General features: G+C 36.7%; 1 protein-coding gene across 1 annotated transcript; it reads right to left on the bottom strand.

Annotated features, from left to right (window-relative positions):
• Positions 1–10,928: 10,928 nt before the first annotated feature.
• On the bottom strand, positions 10,929–17,436 carry TSPAN6 (tetraspanin 6). The gene is made up of 8 exons (XM_012767386.3): positions 17,158–17,436; positions 16,103–16,291; positions 15,724–15,798; positions 14,836–14,934; positions 14,295–14,429; positions 13,843–13,926; positions 11,891–11,997; positions 10,929–11,148 (listed from the first exon to the last, which is right to left on the bottom strand). The coding sequence occupies exons 1-7, from the start codon at positions 17,242–17,244 to the stop codon at positions 11,929–11,931; spliced, it is 738 nt and encodes a 245-aa protein (XP_012622840.1). The 5' UTR covers positions 17,245–17,436; the 3' UTR covers positions 10,929–11,148; positions 11,891–11,928.
• Between the last annotated feature and the right edge of the window lie 782 nt (positions 17,437–18,218).

Genomic DNA, 18,218 nt, shown 5'->3' on the forward strand with positions numbered 1-18,218 from the left:
TAACTTTTGTCTTCTACCTTACTTAAAATACAATTGCATAAAGATATAATTATAAAATTGTGTTCATGGACTAATAACATATAAAGATAAAATTTCTATGAGAATAATAGCAAAATGAAATGAAGAGAGAATGGAGCTATACTGGAGCAAAAATCCTGTATACTATTAAGTTATTATTCATCTGAACTAGATTGTTTTAAGATTATATTCCCCAAGGCAACCACTAAGAAAATAACTCAAAAGATATATAATAAAAGAAACAACAAATTAATTAAAATTAGACACTAGAAAATAGCTACTTATCATAAAACAAGGTAGTAATGGCAGGAGAGGTACAAAGAAGATATACATACAGAAAACAGGTAACAAAATGGCAGAAGCCAGTTTTTCCTTATCAGCAATTACATTGAATATAAATGAAATAACCTCTCCAAATAAAAGACAGAGATTGACTGAATGGATAAGAACAACCACATTCAACTATATACTGTCTACAAGAGACACACATTATTTTCAAAGACCCAACTAGGTTTGAAGCAAAAGGATATAAATGTTATAGAAACAGTATATGCAAAAAGATAGGCAAACAGTAATGAAAGGAAGGCCAGAATAGCTATATTAATAGCAGACAAAATAGACGTTAAGACAAAAAAGTGTCATTAGACTAAAAGAGTGACATTTTATAATGATAAAAGGGTCAACTCAACAGGAAGAGATAACAATTTAACATATATACACCTAACAAAAGAACCTCAGAGTACATGAAATTAAAACCTACATAATTTAAGGGAAAAATAGACAGTGCAACAATAATCATTGGTAACTTTTATATGCCACATCGATAACAGGTAGAAAACCTAGGCAGAAAATCAACAAGAAAATAGAAAACATGAGCAATGCTATCAACCAAATCAATCTCACAGAAATCTATAGAACACTCTATCTAACAGCAATAGAATATACATTTTTTCAAGTATACATGGAACATTGTCTAGGATAGATTTATGCTAGGCCATAAAACTAGTACTAATAAATTGAAAAGGAGTGAAATTATGTGAAGTCTATTCTGTGACCAAAATGGTGTTAAATTACAAATCAACAAAAGGAAATTAAGGAAATCTACAAGTATTTGGAAATGAAACAATACAGTCCTAAAACCTCATGGGTCAAAGAAGAAATTCCAAAGGAAACCAGAAGATACTTTGATATAAATTAAAATAAAAACACATATCAAAATCTATGAGATGTAGCTAAAGTAGTACTTAAAGGGAAATTTATACCTTTCAATGCTTATAATAAAAATAAGAAAGATCTCAAATCAATAAGCTAAACTTTAGAAACTAGAAAATAAAAGGCAAAATACACACAAAGCAAGTAGAAAAAGGGTATAAGAAAAGGTAGTGTGGAATTAGGTGCCTTAGAGAATAGAAAAGCAATAAAGAACATCAATAAAACCAAAGCTGGGTTCTCTGAAATGGTCAACAAGATTAATAAACCTTTAGCTAGACTGACCAAGAAAAAAAGAAAATATTCAAATAATTAAAATCATGAATGAAAGAGCAGACATCATTACCAACTTCAGAGAAATAAAATCATTATAAAGGAATACTATAGACAATTGTATGGCACCAAATTAGATAACCTACGTGAAAAAGGCAAATTTCTAGAATGACACAAACTACCAAAATGGGTTCAAAAAGAAATAGAAAATCTGTATAGATTTATAACAAGAGGTTGAATTAAGAATCAATAAGCTTTTCACAAAGAAAACCCAGATTCATATGGCTTCACTGGTTAATTCTGTCAAATATTTGAAGAAGAATTAATACAAATCTTTCACAAACTCTTCCAAAATTAAAATGGAAGGAATCACTTCACAACTTATTCTATGAGGCCAATATTGCCCTGATACCAAATTAAAACAAAGCCATCATAAGAAAACTATAAACCAATATCCCTTATGAATGAATATAGACACAAAACCCTCAATAAAATACCAGCAAAACAAATCCAGCAGTATAAAGAAAAGCTTATACATCATTACCAACTGAGATTTATACTAGGAATGCAAGGCTGGTTCAACATAAGAAAATCAATCAATGTAATAATATACCTAAAATGATCAGTTAGTATATTTTTTAAAAGACAAAAACCACATCATCAATTAGTATATTTTTTAAAGATACAAAAAAAGCTTTTGACAAAGTAAACAATTTTGCATGATAAAAATATTCAACAAAGCAGGAATAGAAGGGAATTTCTCCAACCTGATAAAGGGTACTTATGAAAAACCCACACCTTATATCATACTTAATTATAAAAGACTGAAAGCTTTCCCCTAAGATCAGGAACAAAACAAGAATATCTGTTCTCATCACTTTTATTGAACATTGTACTTGAGGTTCTATCCAGGGCAATTAAGCAAGAAGAAGAAAGAAAACCATCCAAATTAGATTGGAAAGGTAGAAGTACAATTCCATTTGCATATGACATAATCTTGTATATAGGAAATCCTAAAGAATCCACAACAAAAGCCAAAAACTATTAGAAGTAAAGCAAGGCCACAGCATACATGATCAATGCATGAAAAAGATGATCTTAGATCCTTATTTCACACCATACACAAAAATTTACTCTAAATTTTTATAAACAAATATATTAAATAAAAGCTAAAACCAATAAAACTCTTAGAAGAAAACATAGGAGGAAATCTATAAAACTTTAGATTAGATAAAGATTTCTTAGATATGGCATCAAAAGCACAGTCCATAAAAGAAAAAAATGGTAAGGTGTGTCTCTTCAAAATTCCAAACTTTTGCATTTCAAAAAGAAACTACTAAGAGAACAAAAAGAAAAGCAACAGATTGGGAGAAAATATTTGCAAAACACATATCTGATAAAGGACTTCTATTCAGAATACACAAAGAACTCCTACAATTTAATAAGAAGACAAATATCCCAATGTTAGAAATGGACAAAAGCCATAGCAGACTTTTCATCAAAGGAGATATACCAACTGTTGATAAACACGTGAAAAGATGCTCAACATCATCAATCATTAAGAAAATGCAAATTAAAACCACAATGAGATATTCTTTTTTGCCCACTAAAATAGATAAGAAAGGTAAGACAGTCCAAACAACAAATGTTGGCAAGACTGTGCAGAAACAGGAACCCTCATAAAATGCTGTTAAGAATGTAAAATTGTACCACAGCTTTGAAAACAGTTTAGCAGTTCCTCAAAATGTTAAACATAAAATTATCATACAACCCAGCAATTCTATTTTTAGGTATCCATCCATGAGAAATGAAAACATATGTCCACACAAAGATGCATGTAAATGTTCATAGCCAAAAATTGGAAACAACCGAAAATGTCCATCAGCTGACAAATGGATAGACAAAGTCTGGTATTAATATATCCATACAATGGAACACTACTCAGCAATAAAAAAGAACAAGCTGCTAACACATAATACATCGTGGATGAACCTTAGAAACATTTTGTGAAGTGAAAGAAACCAGACAACAGGACCACACATTGTATGATTCCATTAATATGAAATGTCTAAACAAGACAAATTTTTGGCGATGAAAATGTTCCGAAAATGATTTTTGGTGACAGTTGTACCACTCACTAATGTAAAAATCATTGAATAGTATACTTGAAATGGGTGGATTTTATATATAAAATATGTCTCAATGAAGTCCCTTTAAAAATTAGAACTGACACTTACATAGCACTTACTGTGTACCAGACACCGTTTTAAGTGCTTGGCATATAAACAATTCATTTAATTTTCATAACAGCCCTGTGAAGTAAGTAATATTATTTATCCCCCTTTTACAAATGAGCAAACGGAAGCACAGATAGGTTAGGTAACTTGCCGAAGAGCACACAGCCACTAATTGGTAGAGATGAGACCCAGTCAGTATGGCCCTATAATCTGTGATCTTAACCATGGCTTCCAATTTTGTGAGGGAAAAAAAAAAAAAAAACTACGGATACACTTGTATATGACAATATGTGGAATAAATCTCAAAGAACTTTAACCAAAGAAAAAGAAGAATAGATAAACAAACAAACAAAAAAAAACAAAAAAAAAGAACTTTAACCAAGTTCCTCTGGGGAGTGGGAATGAGGGTGGGCAGGAGAGGGAGACTTTCACTTATTACCTTATACCTCTTTGAACTCTGAATTTTTTATATATTTTATAATAATCCATGTGTTCATTTTGCAGATAAGAAACATTTATTTTTGAATCAAAACATTGGCTATCTTTGATTTGTTAGATTATACATTTTAAATTTTCCCTGAATTTTTTTATATTTTCCAAATTCTTTGGGGTAGGTTTTCAGACCTAGTTCTCAAATAATGACCAGGACATGCTTCCTGCTACATTTTGTCATGCCAGTGTCAGAACCCTAAGATGGGGCTGATGCCAAGAAGGGTTGGGTAGGGGCTAAGGAAGACCATGAAAGAAGGGCCTGTATTGCTTGCTTTGCTTGGGTGAGGCTGTGATTGGGCTGGATTCAAGACTGCACTGAGCTGTGGTTTGCAGCTCCAAACTCCCTGGATGCCCTGGGGCACACCAGGGGAGACTGGCTGCATCAGAAAATGCTGCTATCCTGTAGGGGGTAGATTCTCTGCATGCATGTGTACCTATATAAATAAACCCATTTAATGAAATCATGAGCTTGGATTTGTGCCTACAGGGTGAGTGATTCTGCCTCCAGCATATGTGAGTTTCTGTGCAGCATAGATTTATCTTTTTGTTGTCTTTGTGGATTTTGTCCCCTTAATATTTAAATATATTCACAAGGGAGTATGCTATGAAAGCAACTAAATGTTGTGGAGTATCTTTACTAATATAGGAAATATCAGTTTAAAAACTTTAGGAAGCATTCGACTGTGTGACAAGATGCTTAAAAGAAAATGAGGATTTTTTTCATCTATATTCATAAAGGATATTGGTCTGTAGTTTTCCTTTTTTGTTGTGTCCCTTCCTGGTTTTGGTATCAAGGTGATACTGGCTTCACAGAATGAGCTGGGGAGGATTCCCTCATTCTCGATGTTATGGAATCATTTCTGCAGTGGGTGTACCAGCTCTTCTTTGCAGGTCAGGTAAAATTGGACTGTGAATCCATCTGCTCCCCTCCCCCCCCCCCGCAAAACACAAATAGCATAAAATCCAAGGGTCTTTTCAAACCACCAGATCTAACAGATTGACTATAGAGGAGGCTACTCAGGAACAGGTGTTTTGAGAAATGCTGTCATTTGCCAAAGGGAAAATATCACCTCACAAGTACCAGCTCATGATTCTGACCTCCCTGTGAGTGTTGTTCCACTCAGCAGTCATAGAAGCCAATGGAATGATGTCTTCTTAAAGGAAATAATTCCATCTCTGCCTCAGAAAATCTGCTTGAGAAGTTGTGTATAAGAAAACTTTGCTAGACACATTCCTAGAAGGGTATATGCTAGAATAACTTGACTAGTAAGAACTAAAGTTTTTCCAGAACTAAGACAAGGGGATGGAGAGCATAGGACTAAGAAACTAAAGGCTTATGTTTCTTCCTGACTTTGACACTTAGCATAATGTGGAATCTTGGAGTCATGGAACCGTTCTCAAGTTCAATTAGCAATATTAATTTGTAAATTGGGAATATGATCACCTTACCCTTACTTACTACTTTACAAGATAATTTTGAAGATTGGTAAATAATTTTTGTTAATGTTCTTTGTAAAAAAAAAAAAAAGAAAGAAAATGAGAGGAGTTAATGTTTAGACTGTGATTACCTATTTATAATCATTTCCTTGGTTAAGTGATGTGGGGGTGAGCAGTAACCACAGGGTTTGTTTGTTTTTAATATGTGCGTATTGTATACTAACACCCTATAAGGGCATATTGTGAGAAAATAGTATATTTTTTCATGAAGGTTTCCTTTTTAAAGATTTCATATTCAATAAAGACTGATTAAAAGATATTTGGAGAAGATAATCTTTTTTCTCCCTCCTTCTGTTCTCTGGCTATGAACTAGTGTTACATAATGTAAATAGTGTTACATAATTAATAAAATGTGGTATATGTGTATCATGGAGTACTACTCAGCCATAAAAAATGGTGAACTAGCACCTCTTGTATTATCCTGGATGGAGCTGGAACCCTTTCTTCTAAGTATCACAAGAATGGAAAAACAAGCACCACATGTACTCACCACTAAATTGGTACTAATTGATCAACACTTATGTGCATATATGGAAGTAACATTCATTGAGTGTCAGGCAGGTTGGAGTGGGGTGGAGGGGATAGGTATATTCACACCTAATGGGTATGGTGCACACTGTCTGGGGGATGGGCACGCTTGTAGCTGACTCGGGCAGTGCAAAGGCAATTTATATAACCAAAGTGTCTATACCCCCATAATATTCTGAAAAAAAAATCCTAGATCTGCCATTTACTAGCTGTGTGACCTTGAATAAGTTATTTAGCCTAATCCTCAGCTTTGTTGTTGTTTTCCTGGGAAATGGGAATAGCACTACCTCCCCACAGAGGGTAGTCAATTGAAACAATTATTAAATGCTCAATAAATGTTAGTTCTCTTACCTCCCCTCTGTAGGAAAAGAAACTGAATAGGAAAAATGAAAGAAAAAAAAAAAAGGTATGTTCAAATGGCCTAACTTCTCTTAAATGTCATTTTCCTGCTAAATAAGTACATGGCCTTTCTGGACAGAGGGAAAATGTGTGCATGCCATCCTTTAACTCTCAGAATCTCTTACGCTATACCCTAGGAGTGTTGCCCTAATGGTGTACATAATGTAGTTACTCTACCTTTCCAGTGGTGGTTCTGAGTAACTGTATCACCTACTATATGCTGTATATACCCATTTGTGAATTGATTGCTTATATCCAAGCAAGTGCCATGTCAGTTTGATTTGCTTCGTGGATGTTGCTACTAGGCTTGTGTTTACCCAGAAAAGGTGGTGAGAAACTTCTGTTGGAAGAGACAAGAGCCTTTCCAACTCACCACTTCTATATTTTCTTAAATAAAAACTTTGAGGATCTGGTAATGAGAATACCACCAGATCAAGTATGACAATCCCAAAGAACTCATGTTCACCTGATAAATACATGTGGCATAGCCAATGATAATGAACTCTTAGAGCAGCTGACCTATTTTCCCCAATTCTCATAAACCATGTCATCCCTGGTGAAGGAGCCAGCTCAGTCAACATGGAAGAATGTGTATTGTCCATGCACTAGATGTTATATGAGGAATGTTTTTAAATTTTTAAGTGTTCAAAATTCTAAGCTTTTAGGTGTTGGAGGAGGAGAGGAATACAAAGAAGCTGCTATGACCAACACGCAACTAAAGTGCACAACTTGAGAGTAAGAGGTTTGGCATGATAATCATCTGCATTTAATTTTTCAAGATAAGGTCAGCATAATCTAAGAGCAGAAAGCCAAATACAAACCCTTCCGTGCAGCCACACTTAAAAAGTAGAAGGAAACTCAAACAGCAAAGCAAACTAGAAAGAGTAATAAAAGGGAAGAAAATCAGGATATCACAAGGTCAAAGCAAGAAAAAAATTGTGGCATCAAATGCAGCAAAGAGTTCAAGAAAGAGAAGCAGCAAAAAGTGATTTGACCTGGAGGAAGTTAGCAGTGCTTTCTGAGGTTAAGTGGTTTTTGACTGGGCAGGTGGTTTCTATTACATAAATGGTGCCTTATATGGAATGAGACATTTAGATCAACATCTTATTTCACACAGAACATTAAAGAGCCATTATAATTAGACTCACTCATTCATTCATTTATCCATTAGCATTTATTGTGCTCTTACAAGTGCCTGACTCTACTAAGCTCCATGGGGTAGGGGTACCTAATAGAAAAGCCATAATTACATCGTAATGGCTTCTCTCTCACAAGCAAGCTGGGCAAAGTTTAAAACTGATGACTTAAAAATGAAAGTCTCATTTCCCTGTAGCTGTTTCAGTTTATATATTCTTTTCTGATATATTAGCCTTTTGTTTTCCTTTTTTTAATTAGGAAGTTTTTGTTTGCCACATCACAAAGTGTCAATGCAGAGAAGCAGCAAACTGGTATCAAATCTCAAAGTATCATATGTATGCTGCGAGGAAAAACAGAAATGGCATTTATATCTTGGTTTAGATTTTTTTTTCTACAAACACAAACAAAAGCCCACACAGAATAGTCCAAAGGAATCAAAGTTTCCCTAGTTTCACAAGAAAATGCATACGTTGCTTCGCATCTCATAATTTAACAGATTTGTTTGGCCACATCACTGACAAGGTACCAACTTGGATTCTGACAGGAGGTTAAAAACATCAAGTCTCAAAGATTCTTTGTGAGCTCTCAGGAAAACCAGAAATGGCATTTATAGCGTGTGTTAGGTATTTATTTCCACTAAAGTTTGATGCCTAGAACATAAACCCAACAACCCACATGGAATAGGCCATGGAAAGCTACCAAGCTTTCCACACTTTCAGAAAATATACCTAGAGATCTCTGCTGCTCAAAATGAAGTTCAGGAGCTAGCTGCCTTGCAGTGAGCAACCTGGTGCCTGCAAATAAGGCAACCCACGGGATACATTTGGAACATCAAAAATAAAGGAGAATTATTTTAAATTTAAATATGGATATATCGTGGAGACAAATGTAAAAAATTCTCGAATTTTATGAAACTTCAAAGTCCAGAGCCCAGGCCTGCACCTCCAAGGAAATTCACTTCCACTGCCATTTAAGGGTGTTGCCATGAAAAGGCGCAGACAGATCTACTGTGCCAGCTGGAAACTGGATCTCTCTGGGTCTAGTGAACCCTCTCTCTAACCAGCTTTTCTAATTAGCAAGCTATTAAAGACACATGAACTTTTCTTTGCGCCAGTTATAATCAGGTGAAACCAGATTCCTCATTACTTTGAGATTTAAGCTTCCAATCCAGTATGCGCATGCACACGTCAGCTATAAGGGACTTTTATAACTGGCTATCCAAACTAAACCCATCTTAAAAATTAAAACAATCAACCTACCTGAGGAGTGATGCACGGTGTTTTTTTTCTCTCTCTCTCTCTCTTTCTACTTTCCTACAGTTTTTTTCATTTTAATAATGAAGGGGAAACTTTTTTATAAAAAATCTCCTACTTGGCCAGGCGCCGAGGCTCACACCTATAATCCTAGCACTCTGGGAGGCCGGGTTGGGAGGATCTCTCAAGGTCAGGAGTTTGAAACCAGCCTGAGCAAGAGCAAGACCCCCGTCTCTATTAAAAATAGAAAGAAATAAATTGGCCAACTAAAAATATATAGAAAAAAATTAGCCGGGCATGGTAGTGCATGCCTGTAGCCCCAGCTACTCGGGAGGCTGAGGCAGAAGGATTGCTTGAGCCCAGGAGTTTGAGGTTGCTGTGAGCTAGGTTGATGCCACGGCACCCTAGCCCAAGCAACAGAGTAAGACTCTGTCTCAAAAAAACAAACAAACAAAAAACTCCTACTTAAAGAAAAACTTTAAAAGTTCTTCAATGACATTATGGTGAAAAATGCCTGTCTGAAAATCGCTCCGATAATCTTTTAAATATTTGCTTCTTTACTTTCACTAATGCCAATAGCCAAAGATCTGATTTACTGCATTTGGAGTCACTAGTTTCCAACTTTATTTTCTTACCACTTTATCTTCTTATGTCAAGTAACCCCTGACAAATGTTATAGTGGAGAATATCCTTTTTCTGCAATAACTCCAAGCATTTAAAAACATGTATGCAAGATTCATTATTCTTAACTAACTAGTTTTTATCTACTTATAACTATAACTGACTGCCTCTTCAATTCAAGGACTGTGTGGCAATCAGAGATGAGATAGGTTCTAACTGATATAAGACTCAAAAAATATAATTCCCCCCACTTCAACTCAAATTTTAACAATTATTCATTTCCTTATTATCCTGAAGATATAGGCTATATCCCTCCCTATACAACTTTTTGATGTAAATTATACAATCAAAAAAGTCTGATCTCTAGGAGAATGCTAAGCATGTTATATTTCATAACATGGAATGTAATCTTTTCACAGGGAATAGTTTTTCAAACAGGGACATTAATTTTTTTTAATGACACAGAGTTAAGACCTTAGCCTTACATTTCACATCTGAAAACTGTACTCCAAGTAGAAATGTGGGGCTTAGCTTTTTCAGTGGAAGACAATCATTCCAGCAGATTTTCTAAAAGTTAATTTAAACACAGTTATTTTGGAGGAAAACAATATTTATTGTGTAAAAGATTTATATTTATTAATCAAAGGCACAAATCAAAACTAAGACTACTAAAGTTGACCATAATATTGACAATTAAGTCATATCAACCTGGTAAGGAAATACCAGCTAAAGCTAATGAAGATAAGTTCCATTAAATTCCTAATGAAAATACAATAATTCCGACACCATTAAAGTAATAACTAGAACCTTTCAAACAATAGGGAAAATATAAACATCATAATAAATCCTTTAATTTGGAGGCAAAGAAATGTAAAGCATGTGCTGAAACCTGATGGATCACAGAACATCGGTAATGCCTTTTAGTCTTGGGTGCCTTAGACTGTTACCATCATCCAACAACTCTGATGATGGATGCCATCCAATGACTTACTGGAATTAAATTACACAATGTGACTCTCTGCCTGTCAGCAGAACAGAGAGTAATGAAACATTTTAACTTCTTGGTGCAAATTATACAATCAAACCAGATAACCTTGGCTGGAAAGGGGCCAGTTCAGGGAGGTCAATTTTCTATCACACTACATCAATAGCAAATTCAGAAGGGTCAATTTTCCACCTTATAGCACTACATCAAAATAGCAAATTCACAGTGCCTTCCAAAGGCCCCACACTAAGAAAAATAAAAGTCAAGAGGAACAGAGTGTTACTTCATTTACAATTTACTAGCTCTTCCAGTGTATCAGAGTGATAGGGAGTTTCAACAGTCTAAGGTGAATGGGACAGAAGGTGGACTTAGAAAATCCTGAACAAGTATCTCAATTGAACCAGGCTATTGGTGTAGTTTTTCAGTCTATTGGTAAGTAGTGTCGTCAGTCTTCCATCCAGGCAATCTTGTAGAGTTCACAGGGGGGAACCTAAGTGTCCTAAAATGAAAGGGAAAAAGTTAATTTACTTGTTACCCAAATTTCAACATCTGTATTCACTCGCAGGCATGCGAATCTATTCCCACTAATGAAGACCTTCCCACATGTTCCTAGTCAGTGGCTCAATTAAAATGTGAAAGGTGCCCTAGGGATCAATTCAGCCAACAGTTCTCACAGTATTTTACCATTCAAAGGCTGAAGCTATTGAAACACATGTTTCCCCCAAATCTGGTTTCTGGTTAGGCCAAATGAGTTTATAACTCTCACAATAGTTCACCAAAAAACATCTTTTTACCAGAAAGCAACACTCTCAATGACTAAGATTGTGGTAAATGAAAAGTAGGTAAAGGACTAGGGAAAATGTCAATATTGATCAAGAGCAGAGATATTTGCCAGGGAACTTCATGAATAATGTCATTATTGGGATTCTTTATTTTTCCTCACTCTAGGTCAAAATATGTTAGAAAGGGGATCATTGATGATCTTTAGGCTGACATATATATAAACATGTAAACCCAAAGGGACTCTTCTGTTCTGTAAATGGAGAGAGCGTGCACAGATAAGCTGTAGCTAAGTCACTGCTTTCTGGCCATGCCTTGTGTACCTGTCTCTTGTGTATATGGTGCAAGATTTAAATATACTGCTAGACAAGAACTTCTTGGCAAACTCAGGCCATGTATCACATGCACAGGCTGGAGTAAATATCAACACTAACAAGAGCTGAGGACCAAAATGAATGTACCTTAAAATTGGAGAGGAGTAAGCCCACAGATCCGCTGGTTACACTATCTCATACTGGTTATTAGTTATGGCGCGAGAGAGGCAGTAAGCTTGATAGATTCCAAACAGCTGGAAATAAAAGATGAACAAAATTAAATGCACACACAAAAGAGCTCCAAGACCTCAGAATCATAGATATATTCTCCTTTCACCTGTAATTCACTAATAATTTCCTTCCTTGTGTTTTCCTAGACAGTTATGTAATATTCTGCAGCACCTATGTCACATTCAGAGAATATGTGACCCAGAATTTCATAACTATCACCAAGTGAAAATCCAGTAATGGTTCAGGAAACTCTCACCCAAGGAAAATTAAGAAGTCATAAGTTTTCTCCTACTCTCAGTTACCAGAAAAAACAAGGACCTGGCTTTCAATAAGCATCTTATCTAATAAAATCTCCATCTATGAAGGCAGAGATTTTCTGGGAAAAATCTACACCAGTGCTACAAAGATGGAAATGCTCTAGAATCCCTGTTCTGTCCATCAGCCTCATGGCTACTGGGTACTTCAACTGGGGTTCCAGCAACTGAGGCTTTCATTTTATTTAATAATTATAACCTTTTAAGAGTGGCCTTGTATTAGCGCAGATTTATATATAGCTATGCTTGCTACTTTAAAAATATATTAAGACTAAATTTAGATTAGTCTTATTTCCATAATGCTAAAGAAAAAAACTTCATGCCCTGAAAAAAATCATTTAGAGCCACAATACAAACTTTTCATGCTACAGTGAGAAACACAACTTGGGAAATGCAACTTGAGAATTTGACCTACAACACAGCATCTACCAAAAATAATAGGCACGTAATGAATGTGGTGTTGTGTAATCTAAATTTTAGTAGGTAGGAACTTACGTGCAACTCATCAGGCAGTTGTAGCCCAGGAAAGAAAGATCCTAATAATGTTTTAGAATCTTGACTGACTGCAGAGAAAAACAAGGTTCCCATCTATATAATGTTTTGTTTAGTTAATGAATTATGATGCTGGAAAGTTGCCATAACTAAAAGGGCACTGAGTCTTTCCATAGTTAATGGCTTGCAAAAGATATGTCCTTCTACAAGTTAATTCTGAATCTTGCTTTTTATAGTTTCAAGGCACGATCGGCCATGGTAAAGAGTACATGAAATAGGAATAAAATTTAGAGAAGTCTGTAGTTGTGGAAAACAGTATAGGAAAACATAAAATCCAAGACCTCAAAACACTGGAATGAAAAGAGCAGAACATCCTCTCTTCCTAAGTAAAACAAATCTAACAAAATTCATGAGTGGATTAAGAAAATGTAATATATATATATACCATGAAGTACTACTGAGCCATAAAAAGGAATGAATATTGTCTTTTACAGCAACTTGGATGAAACTGGAGACCATTATTCTAAGTGAAGTATGTCAGGAATGGAAAGCCAAATAACACATGTACTCCGTAATAACTGGGAGCTAATCAATGGGCACACACAGGCACAGAGAGATGTAAACGTCATTGGAAATCAAGAAGGGAGAAGGAGGACAGGAGTAAAAACCTACCTATTGGGTACAATGAACACTATTCGGATGATGGGCACACTAAAAGCCCTGACCTAAGCATTATAAAAGGTATCCATGTAACAAAAATGTTTGTACCCCCTAAATATTTTGAAATAAGCAAAACAAAAACAAAACAAAAAAGACCCAGTCAAAAATCAAAATCAATATTACATATGCACAATAAGTCCAATCAAGACTTCACCATAAGAAAAACTAAGTATTTCTACACTGTGACCAGTAACTGACAGTTCTGTGAAAATGTGACTACTTGAAAAATGTCCTCACTGTGCAAGCCCCTGAAGCAAACAGTTTAAGCCATAAAAGTGAAAATCTTCTGGCTTATGCCTACAAGAGGGATAAAACATTTCCTAAAGAACTACAAGGACTTACCTGGCAGCAAGCGATTCCAAAGGAAATTCCGGCAACAATTCCTATTTTTGACTCTAAAATGGTCAGCACCTTTTTAATACAACCCTAAAGGAGGGGAAAAAAAGATTAAGTATAGCACAAGCAATCTATGTATGCTTTTCCTTATGGCAATAAATACTTTGATCATATATCTCTGCAGAAAGACATATGGACCATAACCTTTGATTGTCATTTTACTGAAATCTGTTCTCTTCCATATATTCTCAACACAATTGTTATTTTAAACTATTTCCTCCTTTTGAATTATGCATTTAAAAGTGTTACTTGCCAGCTCTGTGAACTCAAGTCTTACCCGCCCAGCCTACTTCTGGTTATGTGTACTACTGTGAGTAAAAATTAAAAATTGAGTCAACTCTATATTTGGTTAAGTCCTCAAATATTATCAAATAAAAAGTTTTAAAAAGACTCCTTACTTCATTGTTTACTTGATCTGCATCTCTCTGTGGAGAACAATCTTGAAGTTTACAACAACTCTTGGGAAATCCTTTTTCTGAGTAATAATCAGTATCTGTCCAATCTTTATAATCGGTGATACCACAGCAATGCAACTGAAAAGTCCAACAAAAGCATTTATACTTAATATTACAACTTTGTACCCAAACATTTACCCTAAAATCATCTTCTATTGCAATTTGTGCTCAAAACAACATTTATCATACTACATGAATTCTCTCCTGAATTGATTCAAGAGATTAGCACTGGGTTCTTTATTAGCACCAAGTATGACAGTTTTGAACTGGCCTTTCTTTCCTGCTATAGTTGATATTAACAGTACTTTGTTCTATGATGTAAGTGGGGAAGGAAAAAAACAGATGCACATGTGAGGAAAATAAAACATGTCACAGTTCCTTCCTGTACAAGTAGACAAGATCTAGTATCCAGGCTCTATTCTTTTCTCTGAAGCAATAAGGAATGTGTTCCCCTCTTGAGAAGCTACCACCTATAACTACTTACCGTATTTTGGATCTTGTCTACTGCATTGCTTCTATAATCTCCCGTAGAGTTATAATGCTTCAAAGCGTTCTCATAATTATTCTTAAAGGTGTTCTTAATCTACAGCAAAAAATCACAATGCCAGTAAACAAATATTCTAGAAAGTTCTTTCGGTTTTCTAGGTCAAATAAGAAGTTCTCACATTAACCAAACAATGGTCCTATCTCTGACAGGGGCAACATGTATGCTAATGAACTTCCATGGCCAATCCTGTTCTCTAAGGGATATAGTTTAGCTGAGGGGACTACTAAGTAAAACATTACAATACAAGATGATAACCACTAAAAGTTCAAAGTGCTGTGGGAGCATGTATTTATCCAAGTGGCAGCACAGTACTGGTGTATTCTATACCCTCCCATCTTCCTCTACTTTAAACTGAGTACAAATTTGATGCCTATGGAATTTTTAAGCTACAAAACCTTATTGTGGGAGACTACACTACCATTTTGTAAAACACTTTCATTGACGAACCTTCACTACTCACTGAATGACTTCCTAACAACCCTAGGTTTACCTGATTTCTAATTCAACATTAAACTTTTGATGATTTGTATTAAGTATATCCAATCTTTTCAAAATACATGGCAAAAGTGAAGAAGTATCGATTCTGTGCCTTCAATATTTTCCTATCAGTAAAGTTACAAATTGTACTATCTCCACTTTAACAGGACACTTTGTAATTTTCTAAACTTTCTTTTACATTAAAAGTGGGCCAGAATTTTTACAAGAAAGCCATATTGTTAGTTACAGGTTTAAATACAGAGGTCTAACTCTATTACCTAAATTAATCCGTTTTTATCTCTTAAAGGATAAATTTTAATATATTAAGCTTCCCTAATTCAGGCTTACCTCATGTCTGAAAACAAATCCTAACATGGCAGAGACCACTTGGACCAAAAAAATGAGAGTCAGAAACATTGCATACTGTGGAATAAAAAAGAAAGTCCAGGTCAGTATAAACAAGCTATATCACAGCTGCAAAGGGAGTCAAAAATTAACAGTGTTATGCTCAATCAGTTCAGCATGTTTTCACTGAAAAGGGCAGGGGAAACAATAATAAAATGACTATTTTGAATGTTGGAATTGGCAGCTGAACAGTTACTTGGTAAGTTTTCATAAAGAACAGGAAGAATCATAAAGAGCTATGGACAGTTCCAAGAAACAAAGTGTACAACATATAAGACTTTTCTAAAATCAAGAATCAATACGAAGGAAAACAAGGACTCACCAGTTTTAGCATCCACGCAGAAGCCCGGCAGGTAGCAAAACAACCAAAGGTGCCCAAAAAAATAACGACAATGCCAGTGCCAATCAGCAAAAAAGGGACATTGGTGGCCTTCTCATTTAAAAGGGAAAAATAATTCTCCAGGCTCACCTTGCCCCAAATGCCAACGGCAAGGAGGACAACACCAGCGATCTATGTGGGAAATCAGAAAATAAAAAGTTATGCACTGTCTACGGAAGCATCTTCAAATCACTAACCACGAGGTATTTAAGACACAATAGGTGTGATATGCAGGGATATGGCAGACGAGGAGGGAGGGGAGAGGGGAGTAGGAGGAGATCTGCATCCAAGGGTGAACGGTGGACAAGGCATCTTAGCAAAATTCTTAAAATTCATCTTTGTGTGTGTGTAAAGACAAGCCCATGGCATATATGCCCTGGGGAATCAAAACTTTAACTGTTTTACTCCCGCCTTAGAAAGAAAACGTACTTGGAGGGGGGAGAGTGTTTCTATGAGTTCCAGAAACTTCCCCTCGTCGTCCCCCTCCCCCAGTTTAGGGATGAGCACAGGGTACAAAGGAATGGGGTACACAAAAGCAAACCCAAAGAGAACAGATTGGCGGGAGTGGAGCCACACCATACTTACCTGAGAAACACTCCCCTCTCAAGAAGCAGTGAAAAGAAAGACACTATTATGCAAGCGAGCCCTCAAAGGGGCCCGACAAGCTAGCCTCCCCAACGGTCCAGGGACACCCTGAGCGTGCTCTGGGGACTTAACTCCCTTCCTCGCCTCCCGCTATCGAACTCAAACGCTTGGCAAGTCTAGGTCCCAGCTCAGCCTCTGGGCTGCCTCCGTCGCGCACCCCAACCCCGGCGCCGGCGAGATGCCCGAGCTTGGAGCTCAGGTCCCAACGCCCGTCGTCGCCAGAGCCAGGGTCCTAGGAGCGATGGCCGTCCAAATGCCACTCCACCCCCGACCTGAACTCCCAGCGCCTAGGGTCACACCCCCCCACCTAAGCCCGGGATCCCCTGCCGCACCCGGGCGCCTCCGTCTCTCACCCAGAAGATGAAAGTGTAGATCACGAGGACGCTCTTGAAACAAGTAATGACTGGTTTAGTATGTAGTCTCCGAGACGGGGACGCCATGACTAGCCTGAGACCCTGCACCACCTTACTGGTGATCGGAGCAGAGTGAGCGAGACGCGGAGTGCCCGAGTCTCCCCGGAAACTGCCGAAAACTTACGAGCGTCTACAACTGAGAAGAGCCGGAAACACTGTTCAATTTTCTAGAGGGTAAAGTCCGAGAGGCTGTCCGGAAAGTGGCGACAATTTCCGAGCGCCCCCTGCCGAAGGTTACTGAAAACTATGTACAAAGGTTCTAGTGTCGGAAATTTCATAGGTCTTCAAGTGGAGCTTTCTTCATTTTTTTTTTCCTCTCCCAAAGAATCTTTCCCGCCCCCCCCAACCCTCCCCTCCCCTTGTAACTTTATCATATTGTTTCTATCACCAGCAGAGCCAGCAGCGCTCTGAGATTCGGCCTCCCCGGTCCCTGGTGCCCTAGAGGGAAAGAAAAGAATGAAAAGAGGCTAAAAGTGACCGAAGAAAATACATGGGAAAATACCTACAAGAAATATATTTCCAAAAAGAAACAAAGCAGATTGCAAAGCAATACATACAGCCGCATGTGCTTAGACAAAAACTGAAAGGAAAAGCGAAATTTACCTCTGGTGGAATTAGGCTGATTTTTTTTTCACTGGTTTTGTGCTTTTCAATTTGTGAGCATTGTTTTATGGGGTGGAGAGTGGACACAAGAACGAATGACTTGAGGGAACTAATTACCACTTGTTGAAAGAATTCCAAAGCTAGGTATTAAAGGTAATAATAAATTTTTAAATTTCCCTACAGTAGTTTGCAAAACTCCATTATCCCTCTCCTCTCTTATCCCCTAAAAAATTGGAAAGTTGAGGGTGTGAACTAAAATAAAATTTTAAGGCTCACTTCCCCCACCCCCACCGGCTGACTGAATGGACCCCCTGGTGGCCAAAGGAATATCCTAAAACTAAATTGTTTGTCAAGAGGAAGGAGGTCAGACATCATGCGGCCCTTCTTCTTGGGGACAT

Source organism: Microcebus murinus, chromosome X (genome assembly GCF_040939455.1).
Source record: "Microcebus murinus isolate Inina chromosome X, M.murinus_Inina_mat1.0, whole genome shotgun sequence".
Classification (NCBI taxonomy): Eukaryota; Metazoa; Chordata; class Mammalia; order Primates; family Cheirogaleidae; genus Microcebus; species Microcebus murinus.